Raw genomic sequence first — 26,607 nt, forward strand, 5'->3', positions numbered from 1 at the left:
CACATAAAATGCAAAAGCCTCTGTGATACAGCAAAAGTGTTGCTGTAAAAAAAAGCTTTATAGTGTTAATTTTCTACGTAATATGATACAAAGATCTCAAATTAACAAAGTAATATTGCATCTTGATGAACTAGAAAATCAAGGACAAACAGATGCAAAGCTGAAAGAAGAAAAAAAAAATAAAGATCAGAGCAAAAGTAAATGAGATTAAAACCAAAAAACAAAATAGATGCAAACGACAGCAAAATGAAAAATTGAATCTTTGAAAGAATATAAAAATGTGATTGACCACAATCTAGATTAAATAAGAAAAAAAACAGTAAAGATTCAAATAAGCACAATCAGAAATAATGAAGGTGACACTGCAACTGATACCAAAGAAATATGAAATATCATCAGAGACTATGAGGAGCATTTCTGTGTGCACAAACTAGAAAACCTAGAGGAATTGTGTAAATTCCTAGAAATTACAACTTCCTAAGAATGAACCAGGAATGAAAAGAAATATTTAATACACCAATAATGAGTAATACAATTGAATCAGCAATGAAAAAATCTTTTAATGAAAAAATAAAGCCCAAGACCAGACAGCTTCACAGCCAAATTTTACCACATGTACAAAAAAATAACTAGTACCAGTCTTACTAAAACTATTAAAAAAAATAACTGAGGAAGAGCGATTTTCCCCAACTCATTCCACAAAACCAGTGTTACACTGATACCAAAATCAGGCAAGAACACCCAGCAAGAACAACAGCAACAACAACAACAACAAAACCACAACAGGCCAATATCCCTAATCAACACAGACCCAAACATCTTCAACAAAATACTGGTACAGTGAACCCAACATCACAACTAAATATATATATATATATATATTTATATATTTATAGATATATTTATATATTTATAGATATCCTTATGAATTGGATTTTATTATAGGAATGCAAGGATGATTCAGCCTATATAAATCAATAAATGTAATTTACCACATAAATAGAATTTAAAACAAAAAACATATGATTAGCACAATTGATACATAAAAAGCATTTGATAAAATTTAACATCTCTTCACAGTTAAAAAACCCTTCATGAACTAGGCATCGATGGAATATACATCAAAATAATAAGCTTCATACATGACAAACCCACCACCAACATCAAATTGAATGGGGGAAAAGTTAAAATCATTCCTTTTAAGAGCTGGAACAAGACAAGGATGTACAATCTCACCACTCCTACTTGACATAGTACTGGAAGCTGTAACCAGAGCAAACAGGTAAGAGAAAGAAACAAAAGGCCTCCAAAAAAAAACAAAAACAAAAAACAATAGATCATCAGGTAGATGTACTGGCAAAACGGGTGTCAAATTGTCTCTGCTTGCTGATGACGTGATTTTTCTACATAGGAAATGCTAAAGGTTACTTCAAGAGACTAATAGACTGGATGAATGAATTTAGTAAGCTTTCAAGATACAAAATCAACATTCAAAAATCAGTATCACTTCTGAAGACAGGCAGAGCAAGATGGCCAAATAGAAGGCAACACCCCTGATAATCTCTCCCACAGGAACACTAAATTTAACAACTATCTATAACAAGAACAAAAATACTTTCACAAGAAGCAACAATCAGTTGAGCACTCAAAGTACCTCGTTTTAACTTCATATCACTGAATGTGGCACGGGAAATGGTAGGAAAGACAATCTTGAATCATCAACATCCATGTGGTATGGAGGTAGAATCTGTATGCTTGGGAGAGGGAGAGCACAATCGTGTGAGACACTGCATTGAACTCATCAGTGCCCTGTAACAGCAGAAAGCAAAACCAGGCTGAATTCAGCTGGCGCCTGCTCATGAAGGAAGCATTTGGACTTGACCTAGCCAGAGGGGAATTGCCCATCCAAGCAGTTGGAACTTTAATTCCAGCAAGCCTTGCCAGCACAAGCCAAAGTGCAATTGGACTCTAAATAAACTTGAACACCATTCTAGGCCACAGGGACTGCAACTTCTAGGTGAGTCCTAGTGCTGACCTGGGCTCAGAGCTAGTGGACTTGGGAGGCATGAGACTTACTAAGACACCAACTTAGGCAGGTAAGGGAGTGTTTGTGCCACTCCTCCCACAAACCCAGGCCACACACCTCACAGCTCTAAAAGGTTTCCCTATCTTCCACTTAAGGAGGGGAAAGGATGAGTAAAGAAGACTTTGACTTGCATCCTTGATACCAGCTCAGCCACTGTAGTATAGGGCACCAGTCAGAGTCATAAAGGCAACCTTTTTAGACACTAGCTTCTGGATGACATTTGTTGACGCTCCCTGTGCCAGAAGGGAACCTACTGCCTTGAAGGAAAGAACCTAGTCCTGGTAAAATCCATCACCTGCTGACTAAACAGCCCTTGACCCCCCGAATAACCAGAAGCAATATCCAGGTAATATGGCATGGGTCTTGACCGAGACACTGCGACTTGGTGGCTTCAGGTGAAACTCAACACATTCTCACCTGTGGTGGCTATGAGGAGAGACTCCTTTGGCTTAAGAAAAATGGAGGGAAACGGAGAGAGCCCTTTGTATTGTACCATATGTACCAGTTCAGCTACAGGAGGGTAGAGCCTCAAGCGGGCTACTGGAGTCCTAGATTCCAGGGCTTGGCTCTTGGGCATTTCTGGACCTGCCATGGTACAGAAAGGAGCCCATTGCCTTGAAGGGTGAGTCCCTGGATAGGCAGAATGTACCAAAAGCTGACTGAAGAGCATGTGAGCATTAAGTGAACATTGGCAGTAACTTGGTAGTACTCCCTCTGGGCCTTTGGTGTTGGTGGCCATGGGGTGAGGCTCAACTGACTGTGGAGAGGGGAGGGAAGAGTGGGAAAGACTGTATCTTATGGTTTCAATGCCAGCTCAGCCACAGCACAACGGATCATCAGGTAGCTGTATAGGGTTTTTGACTCCAGTCTTTGGCTCCTAAACAGCATTTCTGGACTCGCTGACACCTGGGAAAACTCACCACTCTGAAGAGAAGAACATAAGCCTGGCTGGTTTAACCACCTGCTGATTAAACCCTGTAGAGCTCTAGCGCTTTGAGTAAACATAGGCAGTGGCCAGGTAGTTGTTACAGTGAAACATGGGCGAGACCCAGTGCTCTGCTGGCTTCAGGTCTGACCCAGTGGAATCCCATAATCTTTGCCACAGGGCTGTTTGTGTTACCCCTACACTAATTTCAGGTGGCTCAGAACATAGAGGCACCATTTACTTGGCAGAAATTAAGGGAAGAGAACAAGAGTTTCTGCCTAGTAATACAGAGAAATCCTCTGGATCTTATCAAAGACCGTGAAGGTACTACCTCTATAAGTCTGCAAGAACCACAGCATTACTCAGCTTGTGGTGCCCCCTAATGCAGATACAGCTTAGACCACAACACCCAAGTCTCTCTAAATACCTGGAAAGCTTCCCAAAGAAGGATTGGTACAAATAAGTCCAGATTGTGAAGACTACAATAAAATACCTAAATTATCAATGCCCAAATACCAACTAACATTCATAAGCGTCAAGACCATCTAGAAAAGCATGAACAGCACCAAACAAGCAAAATAAGTTTCCAGAGACAAATGCTGGAGACTCAGAGATATGTGAACTGTCAGTGCTGGAGAAACAGATATGTGAACTTTCAGACAGAGAATTCAAAATAACTGTGTTGAGGAAACACAAAGAAATTTAAGATAACAGATAAGCAATTAATAAATCCTTAAGACAAATTTACAAAGAGAGTGAAATAATTTAAAAGAATCAAGTGGAAATTATGGGGTTGAAAAATGCAAGTGTCATAGTTAAGAATGCTTCAGAGGCCAGGCACGGTGGCTCACGCCTCTAATCCTAGCACTTTGGGAGGCCAAGGCAGGCAGATCACCTGAGGTCGGGAGTTCAAGACCAGCCTGACCAACATGGAGAAACCCCGTCTCTACTAAAAATACAAAATTAGCCGGACGTGGTGGGATATGCCTGTAATCCCAGCTACTAGGGAGGCTGAGGTAAGAGAATTGCTTGAATCTGGGAGGCAGAGGTTGCGGTGAGCTGAGATTGCACCATTGCACTCCAACCTGGGCAACAAGAGGGAAACTCCGTCTCAGGAGAAAAAAAAAAAAAAAAGCACACCTACAAGATCTAGAAAATAGTCTCAAAATGGCAAATTTAAGAGTTATTGGCCTTAAAAGGAGGTAGAGAGAGAGAGAGATTTGGTAGAAAAGCTATTCAAAGAGGTAATGACAAAAATCTTCTAAAACCTAGAGGAAGATATCAAAATTCGAGTACAAATAGTTTATATGTTTATGTAACACTAAGAAACTTTAATCCAAAGAAGACTACCTCAACGCATTTAGTAATCGAACTATCAAAGGTGAAGGAAACAGAAAAGAAACAATGTGTAATGGAGCTCCAATATGTCTGGCAATACACTATTCAGTGGAAAACTTATAGGCACAGAGAAAGTGGCATGACATATATAAAATGCTGAAGGAAAAAACATTTATACTAGAACAGTATATCCAGTGAAAATATCTTTCCAACATGAAGAAGAAATAAAGAGTTTCCAAGACAAACAAAAGAGGAGGGATTTCATCAACGCTAGATGTATCCTACAAGAAATGCTAAAGGGAGTTTTTCAATCATCAAGAAAAGATAATAACGAGCAGTAAGACATCATTTGAGGGTACAAAACTCACTGTTAATAGTAAGTATACAGAAAAACACAGAATATTATAACACTGTAATTGTGGTGTGAAAACTACTCTTAAATAGAAAGACTAAAAAATAATGAGCCAAAATAATAATTACAACTTGTAAGACGTAGACAGTACAATAAGATACAAAAAGAAACAAAAAAGTTAATATGCAGAGAGATAAAATTAAGTTATGGAGGTTTTATTAGTTTACTTCTTGCTTATTTGTTTGTTTATAGAAACAGTGTTAAGTCCTTATTTACTTAATGGACTATAATATATTATTTGAAAGCCTCAAGGCAATCTCAAAACAAAAAATTTATAACAGAAACCCAAACAAATAAAAAGAAAGAGCCGGGCACGGTGGCTCACGCCTGTAATCACAGCACTTTGGGAGGCCGAGACGGGCGGATCACGAGGTCAGGAGATCGAGACCATCTTGGCTAACATGGTGAAACCCTGTCTCTACTAAAAATACAAAAAAAAAAAAAAAAATTAGCCAGGTGTGGTGGCGGGCGCCTGTAGTCCCAGCTACAGAGGAGGCTGAGGCAGGAGAATGGCGTGAACCCGGGGGCGGAGCTTGCAGTGAGCCGAGATCGTGCCACTGCACTCCAGCCTGGGCGACAGAGTGAGACTCCGTCTCAAAAAAACCAACAACAACAAAAATAAATAAATAAATAAATAAATAAATAAATAGAAAGAAAGAAAGAAAGAAATGAAATCATACCACCAGGAAAAAATCACTTTCAGAAGCAGGAAGACAGTAAGGAAGGAAAGAAGGAAGAGAAGTCTGCAATACTACCAGAAAATAAATAGCAAAGTGGCACGAATAAGTTCTAACTTATCAGCAGTAACACTGAATGTAAATAGACTAAACCCTCTGATGGAAAGACACAGAGTATCTGATTGGATAAAATAACAAGACCCAATGATCTGTTGCCTACAAGAAACACATTTCACCTATAAAGACACACATAGACTGAAAATAAAGGGATTAAAAATATATTCTATGTCAATAGAAACCAAAAAAGAATAGGAGTTTCTGCACTTATATCAGATAAAATAGATTTCAAGACAAAAACTATGAGAAGAGACAAAGAATGTCACTACATAATGAAACAGAGGTCAATTCAGCAAGAGGATATAACAACTTTAAATATATATGCACCCAACAGTGGACCACCCAGATTTAGAAAGCAAATATTATAAGAGCTAAAGAGATAGACAACAATACAATATTAGCTGTAGACTTCAGCACCCCACTTTCAGCATTGCAAATATCTTCCTGATAGAAAATCAACAAAGAAACATCAGAATTAATCTGCATTATAGACAAAATAAGTTTAATAGATGTTAATAAAACAACTCAGAGCTGGATAATACTTATCTCTTTAGAACATAAAACATTGTCAAGCGTAGACAGTATGTTACATCACAAAATAAGCCTTTAAACTACACACACTGGACCCTGTTTGGGGGCAGGGGTGAGGGGAGGGAGACCATCAGAACAGCTAATGCATGTGGGGCTTAAAACCTAGCTGACAGGTTGATTGTTGCAGCAAACCACCATGGCACATGTATGCCTATGTAACAAACCTGCATGTTCTGCACATATATCCTGGAACTTAAAGTAAAATTAGAAGAAAAAAAAGAAAAGATAAAAACATTAAAAAATTGATATAGCATCAAGCATCTTCTCTGACCACAATGAAGTAAAACTAGAAATCAATAAAAAGAAGAACTTTGAAAACTATACAAACACATGGAATTTCAACAATATTCTCCAGAATGATAAATGGTTAAATGAAGTAATTAAGAAGGAAATCAAAAAATTTCTTGAAACAAATGAGAATGGAAACACAATATACCCAAACTGATGAGATACAGCAAAAGCAGTACTAAGAGAAGTTTATAGTTGTAAGTGCCTGCATCAAAAAGAAAAAAAAAAAAAAAAAAAAAAAACTCAAATAAACAACCAAATGTTGCATCTTAAAAAGCTGAAAAAATAAGAGCAAACCAAACCAAAAATTAGTAGAAAAAAAAAAAATAAAGATGAGAGCAACTACATACCAATAAGTTGGAAAATTTAGAAGAAATAAATTCCTAGACATATACAACCTATCGAGATTGAATGATGAAGAAATCCAAAATGTGTATAGTCCAACAATAATAAAGAGATTGAAGCTGTAATAAAAATTCTCCCAGCAAGTAAAAGCCTGAGACCTGATGGTTTCACTCTTGAATTCTTTCAAAAATTTTAAAAAGAACTAACACTGATCCTACTCAAATGATTCTAAATAATAGAGGGGAGAATGCTTCCAACCTCATTCTATGAGTCCAGTATTATCCTGATACCAAAACCAGGCAAAGACACATCAAAAAAAAGAAAATTGCAGGCCTATATTGCTAATGAATATTGACACAAAAATCCTCAACAAAATCCTAGCCAACCAATTCAACAACATACTAAAAAGATTATTCATAATGACCAAGTAGGGTTTATCTCAATGATGCAAGTATGGTTGAACATATGCATATCAGTTAATGTGATACATCATATTAACAGAATGAAAAACAAAAACCACGTGATCACTTCAATTGATGCTGAACAATTATCTGGTAAAATTCAATAGCCCTTCATTAAAAAAAAAGCCTTCAAAAATCTGGAAATAGAAGAAACATATCTCAGTGTAAACAGCAAAATGAGTAAGGTAGTATTACAGATTATAAACCAAACTATAAAAGAAATATCTATTAGTTGATGCTGATATAAATGATAGACTCTTTTCTGTAATTCTATAATTGCTCTAAAATGGAAGTATATTAAAGAAATAACAGTTCAAGACAATTTCTAAAAATATATTACTAAAATAACTACATCTTGGTAGTTTAAACTAACAACGTAAGACCTAATATTTCTACATAGAATTTTCATGCCCATGTTTTCATTTTTTCCTCTGATATCACTGTGGTACAAGCATTATTGTTTTTAGTATTAATATTATATTCATCCCCATTTTGTGGGAGAAAATTAATGCTTAGAAAAGATAAGGTGACTTTCCAAAGATCACTCATCCTGTAAGTAGCAGGGGCTGGAACTCAATCCAGGCATTATGACTTCATATAATAGGTTCTTTTCATTCCACCATGCTGCCTCCCATGTCACCACAAAACAAAGACAAGGGATTAACATTCTCTAATGAAGTGATTTCCATTATAACATCTGATCTGGCATTACAGTGTCTACAATGGAGGCAAGAGAACTGTAATTTATGAGCTCTGGGAACTTATTAAGATCAGATAAGTTATCAATAGATTAGTTTGTTGGTAATGGTGGTGGCCGTTTTCTTGTTTGTTTTATTATACTCTGCTTTGATAATGCCCAAGATTACTCTTTTAGCTATAATTTTGTATATTTAGATTAATATGTTTGTTGCGTTTTGCCATATTTGGATCTGTTCATATCTCTTTGGGTACTAATTTCTTATTTCTTAAAGTGACAGAAGATAAAGTTCCCTCTGTCTTTTTAAAACTTAATTAAATTATGTATGGCTCATATTTGTAGAATTTTCAGATTTTAAAAATATGTAATTTAATTATAAAACATATTTAAATATCTAATATATTTACTATAAAAACATCCTAAATTAGCTGGTAATTGAAGATACTTTTTTGTCCTTAACCAAATTAAGAGGAAGAAAATTTAGAGTAAAATTTTTTTCCTAGCCAAAACTTCTCAAACATATATTCAGAATATGTTCCACTCTAATGTATGGTGCAGTTACATGAGGATAGCTAAGCTAATTCGACATTGAATGTGTGACTCAATTAATGTGAACTGAATCATTCCTAGAAAAGAGAAAAGATTAAGATAATGTGAGTTAAGTGCAACCTGAATGCTTTTCAGTCTACGGTGCCAAGAAATTGTTCCTTTCCAGAACAAGTAAACAAGAGTGCATCTGAAGGGAGGTAGCAGGCAATTTTTGAGCTTTTCATACCATGATCCCTTCTTATCAGTACAATATTATGACTGAAGATTGAAAGAGTGATAATGTAATTGAATTAGACAGAGAAAGTAATATCACCTTGGACCAATTGTCTTAAAAGAAATATAGACTGAATTGGGAGTGAAGAGATCTAAAACCAATCCTAACTGATGGTTAGAAAATGATGCCTGGATGCAAGAAACGTAATAAGCAACATATTTAAGCACATCCATCCAACCAATCAATTGGTCATCTCCTACTAATTGTAAGCCTGTATGTACGTGTGTTGAGATTTAAATTCCACCATTGTGTAATGTTGAAAATACAGGTAGCCCGCTTTTATTATTGTAAATTCAGTAGCCATCACGTTTGACTAAATAGTAAGAAATAAAAGGTGGACGTGACATTGTGAAGAATGCTATGAAACTCTTAGGCTTGAAATTCTTTGAGGAATATTTCTGATGTGTAATGAGTACTCCAGGGAGAAGCTTCAGGACAGAATCAAAATTTTTAAAAGTATTTTGACTCAGGTCTAAGGGTTTCCTGCCTGACATAATTATAATACCCACATAAATCAAAGAATGTAGGTTTTATGTTTGTGAATATAACAACTATCACTAGCCCTGTTGGTGAATTGTACATAGTTCTGGTTACATTTCAGATATAAACACTAACCCGCACACTTCACTTTAATGAAAGGTTAGGTAGTAATTATAGTAAAATATCTAAGATTGGAAAACAAATTTTGATTTTACTTTAATCCAACATATTTCCTTTAGAAGTTGGTATGCCTAAATTTATATTACATGTTTGTACTCTGATTAGAGAAAAATTAAATTTTTTACAAACTTATATGATGAACCATATTCTCATCCTTACTTCCTTTTCAGATTAGATACACAGCACTCTGAAGAAATGAACGCCACCGGATCTGAAGAGCAGTTCCACGTTATAAACCACGCAGAGCAAACTCTTCGTAAAATGGAGAACTACTTGAAAGAGAAACAATTATGTGATGTGCTACTAATTGCAGGACACCTCCGCATCCCAGCCCATAGGTAAGTATTTTTATGTATACAGAATGGTTTTGAGTAGGGCAATTATAAATAAGAGATAATAAGTACATGGATTGTAAATTGGAATATTTGTAAAAATACTTATTTTCCTATATTGAAAAAGTGCCAGCCTATATGATCCGTTTCTCTGTGTATTATTTAGAAGAGCCAAACTCTGAAAAGACTGATGATGGAAAGTATAACACAAACACACCCTCTAAAAAACATCAATTTACGTGTTTGACCTTTCTGACTTCACTACGCTTAACTGAATTGTAAAAGACTTTATGGAGAAAACAGCCTCACTAGTGTTACAAACTTGCTGAATCCATTTCATGCTTTTCAGTGAAATTATTGACTCATTTAAATTCCTACAAATATTTCCTATTTCCAGGTTGGTTCTCAGCGCAGTGTCTGATTATTTTGCTGCGATGTTTACTAATGATGTGCTTGAAGCCAAACAAGAAGAGGTCAGGATGGAAGGAGTAGATCCAAATGCACTGAATTCCTTGGTGCAGTATGCTTACACAGGTAAGTGCTTAATACACACTAACTCATAATGACCCTACATGATATAACACACATTACTAGTAGTAGTAGTAGTAGTAGTAGTAGTAGTAGTAGTAGTTATTATTGCTACTACTACTACTATTCTTCAGTTTCCTCAGTAGTAGTAATACTGCTAGTACTACTACAAAGGTGAGGAAACTAAAGAATAGAACAGGTAAATAAATTTCCTAAAGTAATAAAAAGGCATAGTCAGGACATAAACTCAGTAATATAAAAGATCAAGAGGTATATAATATGTAGAAAATACCTTACACATGAGAGCAGACAACTATTTAACAAACATACAGGAACAACTCTGGAATGGTGTGGGCACATTCTTGTTTGTAAAAAGAAGAGTGAGAGTGGGATCTTCCAATCCTACAGTAGACATTTAGTCATTCTATTCATTCAGAATAATTTTCATATCTATTCAAACTGTAAATAAAGGTAACAATGAGTTTGGGGACTAAAAAGTAGTTTGACTTTTATTCCAGAATGATTATTTCATCTTCAGGGTCTCTTAGTATTAAAATACTTTTATTTGGTTATGTATACTTAGGCTCTTCTTAAGACTAAAAGCTTACCTCCTAGTTTTCTCCAACAGAGTCATTTTCAAACATTTTCGCTTGCACTGCCGGTAAAATAATTTTGAAAAACGATGTGCTCTCCTTACATTTTTCCATTAATGACTAAAATACCTTGTAATTTTAAAAGTTTGTAAAGTATATAATCCCCCAAATATTGTAAATATTAATCTTTTTATAAAGCACTATTAAGTTTGCATTTTAAATGTATCTAACAAATCTCAATCCTATAAGAATTTGAAACAACAATTCATTTAAAAGTATATCTATATGACAGTCCCTCAAAAGTTAAACAAAATAATTACCTGATAACTCAGCAATTCCATTCGTAGTTATATACTCAAGAGTTAAAAACATGTCCACATGACATTGTGTACACAAATGTTCATATAAACATTATTCATAAGTAAAGAGTAGAAACAACCCAAATGTTTACAAACTGAGGAATGGGTAAATCAAATACGGTATATGAACACAATGGAATACTAATCGACAATAGAAAAGGAATGAAGTAGTAATAGATACTACAACATGGATGAACTTTGAAAATATTATGCCAGATAAAAGAAACTTGTCACAAAAGATCGCTTATTTTAATATACCATTTACATTAAATGTACAAAATAGAAAAATGTGCAGAGGCAGAAGGTAGATTATTGGTTGTAGGAATATGGAGGGAATTGGGAATGAATGTCAATAGGTATGAGGTTCCTTTTGGGAGTGATGAAAATGTTCTGTAATTAAAGTGATACAGGTTGCAAACTTTTTTGAATATTCTAAAAAACACCAGATTGCACATTTTGAAAGTATGAATATGATATGATTTAGATCCTAATAACAATATGTATGAATAAGCTTTTATTTCAAAGTTGTTCCTGTGCCACAGCCCCATAATGTAGCATAGTATACTTTGGGATAGATGAGGAATGTGACTTCCTTTTATGAGGCAAGAAAAAAGAAAATTACGGAAAGGACACTGGGAAAGTAAAACCTGTGTGGTAACAACTGTTTTGGGAGCAGACCATTTTCTAGGAGGGGTATGTAATGGAATTTGAGGTACTGAAATTTCTTTACATCAAATTGATCTGTGTCTCAGATAGGTTTTATATAGCTCTAGTGGTATGCATGCTATTTGAAGACCACTGTTCTAACAAAACTACTTTGAAATTTCACAGTACTTCATTCCTTCCTTCAACTTTCACCTTTCTCCTGACAAGCCTTTATACAAAATATTTCCTAAATTTCCATTATGCTCTAAAATTTCAACAAACTTTTTAAAATTGGGAGTGAAATAGAAAGAACCTTATTTCTTCTACCTGATACATTTTAATCCTTAGAAAACATCTTTTTTGTTCCCAATGAGCATTCGTAGGATAAAATAATTCAGCCAGCTGGCTTGACTATCCTTTTACTCTTTAATGAAGTGAAACTTGAACCAGCTCCAAACAGCCTTTCTTAAGCATGCTTGTAACTGAATACTGTACACTGTAATACACAATGCTTTCCTACTGTGCCCGAGACATTTATAACTATTCCTCCGAATGAATATTCTTTCTAATAAACAGACCAAATGTAAATGTCTATAGCAGATGAATATTTATATCTGAATTGGAGAATAGTTCATACTTCTCTAGGTCTCATGAGATATGGGCAGGGCGCTCTCTTCAAAATCAGAACAAGAACAACACGAGAAAGTCTGCTGATGGGCTGGACCCCTTTAAAATATATTTTACAGGTTGAACTATGTATAGAGGACCTCGCAATATGTATTACTCTTTTCTTCATGGTTATGCAACGATATGGGCCCCATATTAAGGTATTTTGGAAGAAAAAACTTTAGAGGAATAGTTTGTAATTGATATCAGCCATTTGAAACATTATAACATGGCTAAAACAATAAAAAGCAGGAATGACTCATAAAAATAACGTAATTTTTGCAATAACTAATCAACAACACTTATTCCAAAAATAATACAGACATATAAATATGAAAGGACTAACTTAAATTGCTTCTGATTCTGTTTTTAAAAATTCATTACAGATATTTTCAAAAAGAGTCAGATTTTTTTCATAACAAAGCAAATAAGTAATTCTTAATTTGTAGGCTCTTGGCAACATATGCTTCCTCTTGAGACAGTGCCAGGGGTCAATTCCAGAGATAATATTTTGGGCAAATACATCTTTACCAGCTAATGTAGATACAAAAAAATAGACATAAAAGCTCAGTGTTCTTCTTACAAAATAAATGAACAATTAAGCTTAATGCGTTTCTTACAAAATAAATGAACAATTAAGCTTAATGTGTTTCTTATTTACCAAGATGTTTACCTCCTCACAAATGACAGTTACTTGCATGGCCAGTTGTATGATTCTTATACAATATGACATAATGTTCTTTGAATGGCAATGAAACAGTTTTTTCAACTTTATGCAGGAATGATTTAAAAATTAAAATTGCATGTGTTTAAGGTACAACGTAATAGTCTCATGTACATATGCAATGTGCAATGATCGATATAAGATTTAAATGCAGGCTTAAAATGATAAAGAAATAACAAGTTGCTCTTCTTTACAATAATGTTATTCACTGTTTTTTTGCTATAGTCATTTTTGATAACCTAATCTGGTTCATTTCAGCCATCTTACTAGTGCTTACGGACAGACTGTCTTGTGTATATTAGCCTCAAAATGTGCTCCAGATCTGTTGAAAAGCACAGCTCTACTAGAGAGGAAAATAAAAAGAAATTTAACTAGCTGACATATCTTTTACTTTATGGAACTTATAATCATTCTTTGCTTTTTCAAACCATCTAGGAATCCTGCAACTGAAAGAAGATACCATTGAAAGTTTGTTGGCTGCAGCTTGTCTTCTGCAGCTGACTCAGGTCATTGATGTTTGCTCCAATTTTCTCATAAAGCAGCTCCATCCTTCAAACTGCTTAGGGATTCGATCATTTGGAGACGCGCAAGGCTGTACAGAACTTCTGAATGTGGCACACAAATACACTATGGTAAAATCAATTGCTTCAACTTAACTTGTAATAAAAATATGTTAATGTTGTAATAAAATTAATAAGCAATATAAATTTATATAACTTGTAGATGACTTTCACATAGTATATTCAACAAAAACATTTATCTGGTTGACCTGCACTCAAGCAAGCTTTTCCTTTTTTGAATTACAGATGTTTCATTAAATCCCCAAACTTGAGAAAATAAAAATACTGCCACAAAATAAATTGTACAACTGTATATTTCAAGTAGAATCTATAGAATTAAGATAATGTTAATTCCCTGATGTTTTTGCACAATTAGAGCTTTAGTTTGTAAAACTGCACAAATTATGATTTATAAAGAAAGTGAAGTGTCTTTCAATAAGGAAAAATGCTAATATTAATGGGTCAATAATTGTCAGAGCTTAAAAACTACCAAAATTAGTGGCACAATCTCAGCTCTCTGCAACCTCCGCCTCCTGGGTTTAAGTGAGTCTCCTGCCTCAGCCTCCCGAGTAGCTGGGACTACAGGTGCCCGCCACCATGCCCGGCTTATTTTTGTATTTTGAGTAGAGATGAAGCTTCACATATTGGCCAGGCTGGTCTTGAACTCCTGACCTTGTGATCTGCCCGCCTCGGCCTCTCAACGTGCTGGGATTACAGGCTTGAGCCACCGCGCCCAGCCCGGATAATTTTATTGAATGAACTTCTTTATGTCTTAGTAACAAATTTTACTTTGGTTAAAAATAACTTACAGTTCAATTCATTAATGCAACTAACTTAAAATCCCTTTCAATTCTATTAACATTTAAATCAAAGGCAAATATTCATAGGTGGTAATTATTTAAATGTTGCATGTGATAAGATAGAGCATATTAAATGGACAGAGGATATTCAATAAAGCCTTACAATAGATGCTAATACTTCCCTGATGCAGAGTAAAAATAAACTTTTTTAACCTCTGAAGAAGGGAAGGACACGAGATGGATCATTTTGTGAAACCCAATCAAAATATTTCAAACAAATGAAATTGCTTCAGTTATTTAATATTAAAAAACAAAAGGCAATTGTATACAAGTGAACAATAGAAAGTCACACGTTGAAATCATAAATGTAGCATTTTTTAGAATAGAGATGTATATAAAGAGTATTTTTCTGGAGTTTTATACAGAAGGTAATTTTTTAACTTCTAAAATTTCAATTGTTTAAAAACTTCTTATCAAATCTTTCTTCCTCCTACTTCCCACCCTAGGTCCATTGCTCAAAATTTGAAGTTTGAAACATAATCCTCAAGCAATACCATTATATGGAGAATCATATTATAATGGATTGACATTTTAAAATATATCATTTAATTACACCTTTTATGTTCCTGTGTCCTAAATACAGATGCCATATAATCTAAAGGAACAGGAATTAGGAAGGTCAAAGTTTTATTCTACCACAAAAAATAAACATGAAAACTTCCTATTAAATTATTTAAATTCTTGAACTAAGTATTAGCAGTTTCCTGTTTCATATTACACACTTGCAAGCAAAATACATTCTGGAAAAAAACGCTTGAATTATTTTTGCTGGTCAAAATGAACTTGTCTTCCTTTTCCTATTATGTGACCAAAACGGAGTGTTGAAGCAGGGTGTGCATACAAATGTAATATTGTTGTCTCTCTTAATCTCTCTTCTTTAGTTATGTTAGTATCTATTGTAAATACAGTAAAATATATAAAGATCTGGCTATAATAATGTTTTTGCAGTACTGTATTGATAGTTTAATAATGCAAATAATTTTAATGTCTAAGAATAATATTACACAATTTAGGGATTCAATTGTAATCATGTGCATTGGTAGACTGAACAAGGTAGATTGCCTTCCCTGATGTGAATGGTCCTCATCCAGAAGTACCCTCACAGACACACTCAGAATGCTATTTGGCCAAATGTCTGGGTACCCCTTTACCCGGTCAAGTTCACACATAAAATTAGCCATTTAAATCATATAGATTGTTGCCTGCACCAATGAAGCATTTAGCAAATATGTGATAGTCATTTGGTAAATTTTGCAACAATATAAGTGTAGATTTTTATAAAATGAATAGTTAATCCAGGGCACAAAAGAAGTCTCCCTTGGAAGGTGCATAGAGTAAGTGTTTACCTTGAAATTAGGAGCAAAATAATTCCCAAATAAAACCATTTAAAATTCATCTTTAAGTGAAACTAATTATTTCTATATAGTACTGGACACTGCCATGTAATATAGGAATACTTTAAAATTACACTTACTTTTTTTTTTTTTTTTTTTTGAGACGGAGTCTTGCTCTGTGCCCCAGGCTGGAGTGCAGTGGCGCGATCTCGGCTCACTGCAAGCTCCACCCCCCCTTCACGCCATTCTCCTGCCTCAACCTCCCAAGTAGCTGGGACTACAGGCGCCCACCACCTCGCCCGGCTAATTTTCTTGTATTTTTAGTAGAGATGGGGTTTCACCGTGTTAGCCAGGATGGTCTCGATCTCCTGACCTCGTGATCCGCCCATCTCGGCCTCCCAAAGTGCTGGGATTACAGGCTTGAGCCACCGCGCCCGGCCACACTTACTTTTTATTTAGACTAATCTACTATATTGCTTAGCAATTTTCAATAGTCCTATTAGGAAGCAATTCTGGAGTCATAACAAATTCTATCAGAAAATCTAGGTTTTTCCTCTTTGTTTTTAATTGGAGAGTGGGCAGAAAGGAGGAGATATTGAGTTGTCCACAGTATTAATGGAGTTTCAGAGTTTATATAAAATATCGGTACTGTATAACCTTAACTTTTATAGTTTTATATTTGTCTCAACTATTTCACAAAAATCGTATCACTTATGAAAAGCAGATGCAATATCAAACAAAATGCAGTAAGCATGATTTCAGAGACTTATTTTTGAATCCAGACTTTGCCACTTACTCCACAGGGAATCAGACAACTCATATGACCTGCTTTCTTATGAGATTAATTCCACTTTCTCACAAGATCACACTGGTGATGACTTAATGCTTGTGAAAGAAATCAGTAGAGTGTGAAGTGCTGTACAAGTGTAATGTATTAATAGTTGCGCTACTATCACCATTATTTGTATAAGTGGGGGGGTCTTCACCCAGAGACATCTGCTACAGTAAGAACAGCAGTTCTCTTTCAATTGTTTGTCTTAATCACAAAGGGTTATTTGTCTAAATAGGTCAGTTTGAAACTTACAGCAATCAGAGCTTTCTGATGGGTATGTCAACGTTGATGATTGCTGTATGGATAACTTCCTTATTTGATTGATTCACTTCCACAATGACTAAACTAAAAGTAAAGCCGAGGTGGTGATTCGATTTATTTAGAGACCCCAATTATTCAGAGACTAGCTTACACTGTTCCTGGAATATCTATTTATTGTACAACATAAATTGCAAGTTAGGTATGTTTATCTTCATTTTAGAAATATATTTCATTTCATTTAAAACTTGAGATCTTCACTATGAGAAATATTAAAAATGATCATTCTGTTGTCAAACAAAGAACATGTAATATTTATAAACTAGAAAAAATATGATGGTGTTTTGATTTAAAAAAAATGAAACACAGATGTTTGAAACTGTATATTTGACAAAATACAACACAATGAAAGAAGAAAGAATTGAGATATAATATATAAATTTATTTTTTTTTTGAGACCGAGTCTCACTCTACTAAAAAAAAAAAACAAAAAAATTACCCGGGCATAATATATAAATTTAAAAGACATCTTCCCTCTTTCTTAAAGAAAAAATTTCATAGGAATCCTTTATAGATTTTCCTGAACCTATAGATTGTTACCAATTGTAAAAGAGTACTTTTCTCTTGGTCAATAGAAGATCATACTTTTCCATAAAAGGAAAGTTTTTCATCGTTTTTTTTTTTCTTATCTCTAAGGAATTCAGTTTCTTTCTGCCTCACATACATAGCCAGAGTTAACTCTCCTACGTTTTCAAGATAGCCACCACCTTAAAAAGTTCCAGCCTTTTTCTTATGACTTTTGGCTGAAGACCAACTAGACAGTCAGCTGTGAAATCATGAGCTGCTGTTGTCACATACAGCAGCTGGGAGCAAAAAGTGCCGCTTTTGACTCCAACACTCTGCCTGTGTGGGCTGTGAAGCAGTTAAAGCTAACCTTGTGTGTTCTATAAATAATTCCCACCGGAAGCATTTGGCCTCTCAGCTTCAGAAGGCTCCCTGTTATCCATGTCATGGGTAGCAGGAGCACCTATTTTTTATAAGTGGATACATCTGTGTCTCTTGCATTTTCTGAAGTTTAAGAACATGAAATGCTTTGATATGCTTATTCCATTAAGAAATTTCTAAAGTGCAGAGTTTTAGTAGATGACCTTTCTTTTCTAGGAACACTTCATTGAGGTAATAAAAAACCAAGAATTCCTCCTGCTTCCAGCTAATGAAATTTCAAAACTTCTGTGCAGTGATGACATTAATGTGCCTGATGAAGAGACCATTTTTCATGCTCTAATGCAGTGGGTGGGGCATGATGTGCAGAATAGGCAAGGAGAACTGGGGATGCTGCTTTCTTACATCAGACTGCCATTACTCCCACCACAGGTATGGAAAATCACCTAGGTAATTTAAAATATAGTTCTGAACTACCAGTAGGCGCTAATCCGTTTCTTATTTGCCTAATTTTATTTTCTCAGAAGATTCCTGGTAATTTGAGGGTACAAGATTTGTTTCACAGAAGGACATATTCAGCCATCAATTAGAGGCATTAATAAAAGACAGAAAAAAACATGGCTAAAAAAAGCTACGGTTAAACCATAAACATCAGAATACTCATTAGTTTCATTTTCACCACATAATATTTGTAAAAAGCTGGGAAAATGGCTAGGCTAACTCCTTTTTTTTTTTTTTTTTTCTGCACACCTTCTAGGCAAAATGTTAATAATTAGTACAATAGCCTTCCAGAGGAGAGTCTAGGAAGGAGTCAGATCCTGAATAATATCTATTAATATCATCTGCTACCATCAAAAAATGCTATCATACTTTGGATGCACTATAACGAAATCATAAAGGCATCCTCACCATATATGTTGAATTGAAGGATTATAGCAAAGATGATTCTAAGAACAAACACCTTTGAGTAAGACCCAGGGTTAACTCACCTCATACTGAATTTTGGAATGCAGTCTCACCACATAATTTCACCATTGGTGATAACTACAATTTTTTCTCTGTAGCAAATTGATCAATACAATGTCTAATACGTGTGGATATATTGCACATATGCATGTAATGTATACTGATTTTGTGGCTATAGGCCTCAAATATCATCCAAATTAAAAACAGAGACCTTGTATAGATGTAGTGGATCAATAATGTTATAAATATTAACATGAATCCACTTTTGTAACAAAGTTACTAATTAAATGTTAATATTGAAAAATAGATTGTTAATCTGCTGATGATTTTTCCACTTTTTTTTTTTTGAGAAGGAGTCTCGCTTTGTTGCCAGGCTGGAGGGCAGTGGTGCTATCTCGGCTCACTGCAACCTCCGACTCCCTAGTTCAAGCGATTCTCCTGCCTCAGCCTCCCAAGTAGCTGGGATTACAGGCACGTGCCACCACACCCAGCTAATTTTTGTATTTTTAGTAAAGATGGGGTTTCACCATGTTGGCCAGGATGGTCTCGATCTCCTGACTTTGTGATCCGCCTGCCTCAGTCTCCAAAGTGCTGGGATTACAGGCGTGAGCCACTGTGCCCAGTGGATTTTTCCACATTTTTTAAAACTTCCAGCTGTTAATTAAATTCCATAGAACTATATGCATGCTCTTAAGAATCTATTCATATGCAATGAAAGAACATTGATTACCTTTCTGGTTATAGCAAATTTATCCAAAGAATAAGGCAATAGTAAAGCCAAAAACAGAAATAACAAATATATATATAATTTTAGATCCAAGGTTCTAAATCTTTGGATTAATAGATGATCTTTAGAATCTATGGAAATTTTATGTTTGGGTGAACGTTTACACTTATGTGTATTATTCTCAAGAAAGGTTCTATGATATATGAGATTCTCAAAGACTGCCTTTCAAAATGTTCCTGGGTCTGTGAACTTATTAAAAATACAGTTTCTCATGTTCCACTGCAGACCCAGTTAATCAATTTCAGGGAAACGGGCTGAAGAATCTGTGTATTAACAATTTCTTCTTGTGACTTTAGGCATAAAAAACTTAAGATGCACTGGTGTAAGATCAGAGGATTATATCTTTACAGAGCCTTAAGTCTATAAGACATTTTCAGCAAAGTGAACTTCTTAGTTTGAACTTCTGTTATTTTATTGGAATGGAGGGACATTTCTAGCCCAAATACACAACCAACAGTACTGTGGTAGCCCACCTCTGAGTATGCCTTAGACCTAGAATATGGACTGTGTGAACTTTCCCTGTTGATGGTAGTGATAGGCAATGTCATGCAAATATAGGCTTTCCAAAAGAATGTAAAAGGTGACCTTACAAATATTTTAGAAATGAAACATATAAAAAGGATGGTGATGAATCTCTGAAGAGTATTTTTAGGGAAAAATACATAGCCTAGTTTTTAGACCTATTTCTAAAGCATATGCATTAAGCAAATGCCTGGACTCTCATGAGGCAGGTCAAAATAAAGATCCATCAGATATCACAGGCGGAGTGAGAACAGAACTGAAATTAACGCACAGAGAGCAGGAAAATTCAGAGAAGTTTAATGTAATAAGATTACCTCTTCTATTCCAGCAACCTGCTCACTATTCCTCTCAATGTCCCATGATACTGTGGACCCAAAACTCCAAGGGAACCAATCTAAGATGACTCTTGACAACATTCTGAAATATACTCTTGACTTCTCTCCAACTCATCTCATGAAAAATACTTTACCTCACTTTTATCAGTGTTAAATAAGGTCACTGTCTGCCAGGTAATGATAGATAAAAAGAATTGATCATCTCTTTTTGTTAATATGCTGGCTAGTTACTAAGGCATGTTATCTCAACTCAGTTAAAAAGCACCTGCTTTCAGAATATTCTGCAGAAGTGATCAGATGATAAAGATACCATCCACCATGTCTGTTATTATTTTAACTGAGCATGTTTGCATGACCGCCACTACCAACACAACTACCCCAAATCCACCAAAAAGATTGCTACTTGTATTAGCCGCATGCAGTAGACTAGGAGATTCTTGCTTGTGCAGACACAGCCATTCTCTTTGACTGCTTTCCACAATACTTTCTATGAGTGCTTTTTGATGTTTGCTCCTTTAAATTATATGTGTACATATTCAAAAGATGAGTAATGTGTCAAATAAATCTGCAGAGATCATTAGCTACTACCAGCAGAATTTTAGTTATTTTCCTTGATAAGTGAAAATAAAAATCTTGCTAAATAACAAAAAACATTAAATAATCAAACTTCTACCTTTAGGTTAGCTCAAGTTTTCTCTACCTCTACCTCCCAGGCTCAAACGATCAACCCGCCTCAGCCTACAAGTAGCTGGGATTACAGGCACATGCAACCACACCTGGCTAATTTTTGTATTTTTTTGTAGAGACCAGGTATCGCCATGTTTTCCAGGCTGGTCTCAAACTCCTGAGCTCCAGCGTTCTACACACCTTGGCCTCCCAAAGTGCTGGAATTACAGGTGTACGCCACTGCGCCCAGCCTGCAAAGTTACATAAATACAAATACGTTCTTTCTAAGGTGAACGCTCCGTTCATATGCCATGCATCACTATTTTGCAGTTACTGGCAGATCTTGAAACCAGTTCCATGTTTACTGGTGATCTTGAGTGTCAGAAGCTCCTGATGGAAGCTATGAAGTATCATCTTTTACCTGAGAGAAGATCCATGATGCAAAGCCCTCGGACAAAACCTAGAAAATCAACTGTGGGGGCACTTTATGCTGTAGGAGGCATGGATGCTATGAAAGGTAAAAATAACTTAAGAGTGTCTTCATTCAAAAAAGATACATTCTTAACAGCCTCCAAATTATAAGGGTGATATTAAAGCCATGTTAAATGAGTGCACCTAAAGCGAATTTTCATAAACAGGGTGCTTTGTATGATGTTGTGACCTCATTTTTCTACTTACCTTATGAGACATAACCTTTCGATTAGTGTTGAACTCTTAATAGGCACTTTTACTTTACAGAAGCTGTTTTAAAATTTGAATATTTACTTTGCCATATTATATCTTTTCAAGGAAAACTTACTTAGTGTTTGTGAACCCAAAAGTATGTGAGACAGGTCTCAATGAATTTACAAAGTTTATTTTGCCCAGGTTAAGGATGTGCCCATTCTGAACCCCAGGGGGCCAGGGTACAGCTTGATTTTATACATTTTAGGGAGATATCAGACATCAATCAATATGCGTAAGGTGTACATTGGTTCTGTCCGGACGCGAGACAACTCAAAGTGGGGACTTCTAGCGCATAAGTAGATAAGAGACAAATGGTTGCATTCTTTTGAGTAGCTGATTAGCTTTTCACTGAATACACAATTTACATGTGAGGGAAGTACAAGAATACTCACTTATGCCTTAGTCTGGCTTAGAGAATCTGCATTTTTTTTCATAAACAATAAAGCAGAGGAAGCAATCAGATATGCATTTGTCTCAGGTGAACAGAGGGATGACATTGAGTTCTGTCATTCCTTTATCCTGCACCTATGAAAATAAGCTGTCAAAATAAGAAATTCAATGTTAACTGCTTAAGGATAAGCATCTGGAGGCCCACAAGGAATTTCCCTGTGGGGAAATTGTGAGGGAGGTATGTAGCTTTAAAAAAAAAAAAAAAAAAAAAAACCTCAGTATTTATCTTATTTAGGAATAAAAAGGTGGGGAAGGTTTGCCTGATGCAGTTCCCAGCTTGACTTTTCCTTTTGACTTCGTGGCTTGGGGGGGGTCCCAAGATTTATTTTCCTTTCACATGTTAATCACAAAGGAAAGAGACTGCACCTGGCAAAAGGTCTGGCTGCTGGCCACTTGTAGAAAGAAGCCATAATAACAAGAACGAGGTGCAATATAAAGAGAGGAAGATTTTCTTTCCCATGCTAGTAACGGGAGGAGTGGGTGGAATTCTTTCCAAAAATTCCTACTCTTCCATTTGTAGAGGGAATGTGGGGGTTTTAAAGAGAGGGTTTGGAATGCAGAATAGACAGGGTGGCTAGGAAGTGGCAGGTGTTGTGACCCACTTCAGTGGCTTGTCTTGAATTATTTATTCTTCCATCTGGTTAAGGGGCTGGTGCCATCGTGGCTAGAGGTGTCTGGTCTGTATCAGCATATGGCCCCTGAAGCTTCTAAGGAAATATTTGATGAGATAAGTGAGTATGGTGTGTGTTTATCAAGCATCTAGGTAAACAAATGTGCGTAAGGCGTGGGAGCATAGAATGGGATAAGAAAGGGAGTGGAGGAAAGAAAACATTCCAAGGATGTAAAGTTTATCTCAGAGCGACATCTTCAAACTGGGGGATGGTGGGAAATGAGGAAAGGATATGGGATAGAAAAAAAAAGTTTAAAAACTTGGTTTGAAGTCCTACTGGAATCACATTATTTTCTTTGATATATGTAATTGAAAATTGGAAGACTATATAGTAACTATGCTTATTAATCATGAGCCCATAAAACAAGAGATTGCAAATGCAATTATCTGCAGATTTGTAGGGTTACTTGAAGAACTGATGTTCTTCAGAAAATAACAAATAACAATATTTTTGTATTTTGTAACAATAATGTTACAAGATAGGTTTTATAGGACAATGAGATCCTATAATTAATTTCCAGTCTGGCAACTTGAGGTTTTATTGCATTTTGTTGACTAAATTGAATATTAATAGCATATTAAAAGATTTCTTGTTTGGTATTTAAATTACAAGAGTACTAAATAAAAAATGCAAGTGCACTTGTCCTTCATTTCTGACTTTGCAAAAAGCCTAATTTGCATTGTGAGAAATGGAAAATTTTTTGTTTGTTTGGTTTTTGTGTTTGTTTTTTATTTTTGGCATTTTATTCGGGTAATCTTGCTTAACTTCTTGTTACCATAAAGAAATATATTACAACAAATGTTTATAAGTATCTATAACTCCTTATCAGTCTCTAAAAATGAGTGAAATATGAACCTATAATCTCTGGACTCTATTATCAAAGTTTGTTATGGAAATAAATGAGGGTATGAGACACTTTTGAGTTCCTGGTATTTGGAGACACTATAAAAGGCTCATGGGACGTTGCAGACCATTAAAAGAATAGTAAAACCTTACCTTTTTGATTACTTAATCTTTGATTGGCATTTTGCAAACATCGTTTCTAATCCTCACAATAATGTTACAATAATGTCACCGCTACTTTGCCCCTCTTAAGGTTAGAGAGCCAACCCAAGGACAAACATCAAGAAAGGCTGGAGATGAAATTCTTATTCAAATACGATGTTCCTTTTTCTACACTGCCACTGTTACAGACAAAAGAACAACAACAAAACTCTTGAGGGATTTTAGAATCTATTAGAAAACCAGGGTAAACACGTAGTAACGAAAAACAGGAAAAAGAGAAAAAGAAAGAAAGAAAACCTAAGAAGTATAACAAAAACATTACATGGGCAGCATTTATCTGTATAAAGCAGTATGACATTGAAAAATGTACTACTTGGCCGGGCGCGGTGGCTCAAGCCTCTAATCCCAGCACTTTGGGAGGCCGAGACGGGCGGATCACGAGGTCAGGAGATCGAGACCATCCTGGCTAACACGGTGAAACCCCGCCTCTACTAAAAAAAAAAATACAAAAAACTAGCCGGGCGAGGTGGCGGGCGCCTGTAGTCCCAGCTACTCGGGAGGCTGAGGCAGGAGAATGGCGTAAACCCGGGAGGCGGAGCTTGCAGTGAGCTGAGATCCGGCCACTGCACTCCAGCCTGGGCTGCAGAGAGAGACTCCGTCTCAAAAAAAAAAAAATAAAAAAAAAAAAAAAAAAAAAGAAAAATGTACTACTTTACATATTTTCACAAAAGTATAAACATTAATTTCTATACATACGCCTTTTCTTATAGTGTGTTGTTTCAGTTATTTTTAAAAGATGTTTTTGACTACATATTGAGTACAGTGTACACTGCTTGGGTGAGGGATGCACTAAATTCTCAGAAATCACCACTAAAGAACTTACCCATGTAACCTAAAACCACCTGTACCCCCAACACTATTGAAATTTTAAAAATTAAAAAAAAAATAACTTTTATATTTTGATGTTTAAGAAATACAGTGCTTCCTCAGTCTCTAATTTCCTCTCTGACTCATATAACAAGCTCAGAATTCCTGTTAAATATAGGTATCACACTAATGGCTGGGGCTAACTCTAACTCCTACCATGTATTTGAAAGAATCATTAGAAAGTGCTAAGTATGATCACAGAGTCAAAATTGTTAAATTGTCAATTAGTAAACTTTGGATGTCTGTCTTGTACATACAGAGTATTTTGCAAATTTTTATTTATTTAAAAAATAAATTCTGAATAAAGAGTATGGCAGGAGACAAAGTAAAGGCTAATCTTGTCACTTTGGGAACATTTGTAAAGTAAATGGAGGAAATCATTACATCAGATATATTTACTACTGCAGGAACTACAGTGTTCTCAACAACACTGATAAGTTTGATGGGTTTTGTTCACTTTTGAATAGATGATGAACGAAGATTGGGTAAGAGCATAGAAATGAATTGAGAAACAATATATCAAACATTCTGAGGCAGAAAGTTATTTATACAGAAAAATTTTAAAGGAAAAGATAGTAAAAAAATAGAATTTGTATTTTTCCATCTAATATAGAGCTGCCCTAGTAAAGCAGCTAGAGAATATACATTTTGATTAGCTGAAGGATTGCTGGAGGTGGACAAAGGGGCTGGAGAAGTCTTCAAACTTCAATATGTAGAACTACCAGTCATAAATGCTCATGTTGCAGTCAAAAGTTATGGGATCATTTTATCTTCTATATTGAATCTAATGCCTTGAAAACTGTAACCTGGCATGATTCACACATCTACATCTCTCAGTGTAAATCTTCTACATACAGCTGATTAATGTAGATTTGTACAATTTTCTAATCACCCCACCATTCATATCTTCATAATCATAACAATGAGTGCAGACTAGCTTTTATTTCCTAATCTAAATTAGGTCATCGGTAAAGTCTACTGACAAAAAGAGAACTGAAAGTTAAAATTATAGCAAGCAGATAAGAATACAGACATAGGAAGACTGGGATGAGGAAATGGAAAGAAGTAGAAAACATTCAGAGAAAACTGACTGATTAAACATAGAATAAAAGTAGATGTCAGTTTGTAGTTATTTCAGTTTTAACATTACCATTCAAAGATATTTAATGTAGAAAAGATATTTTGATAGGTGTTATAATTTGACCTCTTAGCAGTAAATATAGTCAGTAGAGCAATTGCTAACCTATAAATCAGTATTCAGTCAAATCCATGTTATCAGTGAAAGAGGCAGTAATGATAGAGAAAGAGTAAATGAGTCCTTATGTATTTACAAGTTTGTATTAGAAAACCCCAAATTTGGAACACAAATACTTACAGTGCACTATTCATCAGAATATATTTAAAGTTAGAGGAAGGAAACACGGTTTCCGCTAATTCAATCTAATCAAGGAGCAGCTATATATTTAATATACACGCTGCTTAAATTTTGACTGGATATG

General features: G+C 35.2%; 1 protein-coding gene across 2 annotated transcripts in view; it reads left to right on the plus strand.

The window, feature by feature from the left end:
- KLHL4 (kelch like family member 4) overlaps window positions 1-26,607 on the plus strand; it is a 168,900-nt gene that overhangs the window by 104,031 nt on the left and 38,262 nt on the right. For both annotated transcript variants that reach the window (XM_050775225.1, XM_050775224.1), the window contains exons 2-6: window positions 9,591-9,758; window positions 10,150-10,286; window positions 13,703-13,899; window positions 18,273-18,485; window positions 21,660-21,846. In XM_050775225.1, coding sequence (XP_050631182.1) covers window positions 9,591-9,758; window positions 10,150-10,286; window positions 13,703-13,899; window positions 18,273-18,485; window positions 21,660-21,846 — 902 coding nt within the window. The remainder of the gene's footprint in view (window positions 1-9,590; window positions 9,759-10,149; window positions 10,287-13,702; window positions 13,900-18,272; window positions 18,486-21,659; window positions 21,847-26,607) is intronic.

The sequence above is a fragment of the Macaca thibetana genome, chromosome X (genome assembly GCF_024542745.1).
Source record: "Macaca thibetana thibetana isolate TM-01 chromosome X, ASM2454274v1, whole genome shotgun sequence".
Classification (NCBI taxonomy): Eukaryota; Metazoa; Chordata; class Mammalia; order Primates; family Cercopithecidae; genus Macaca; species Macaca thibetana.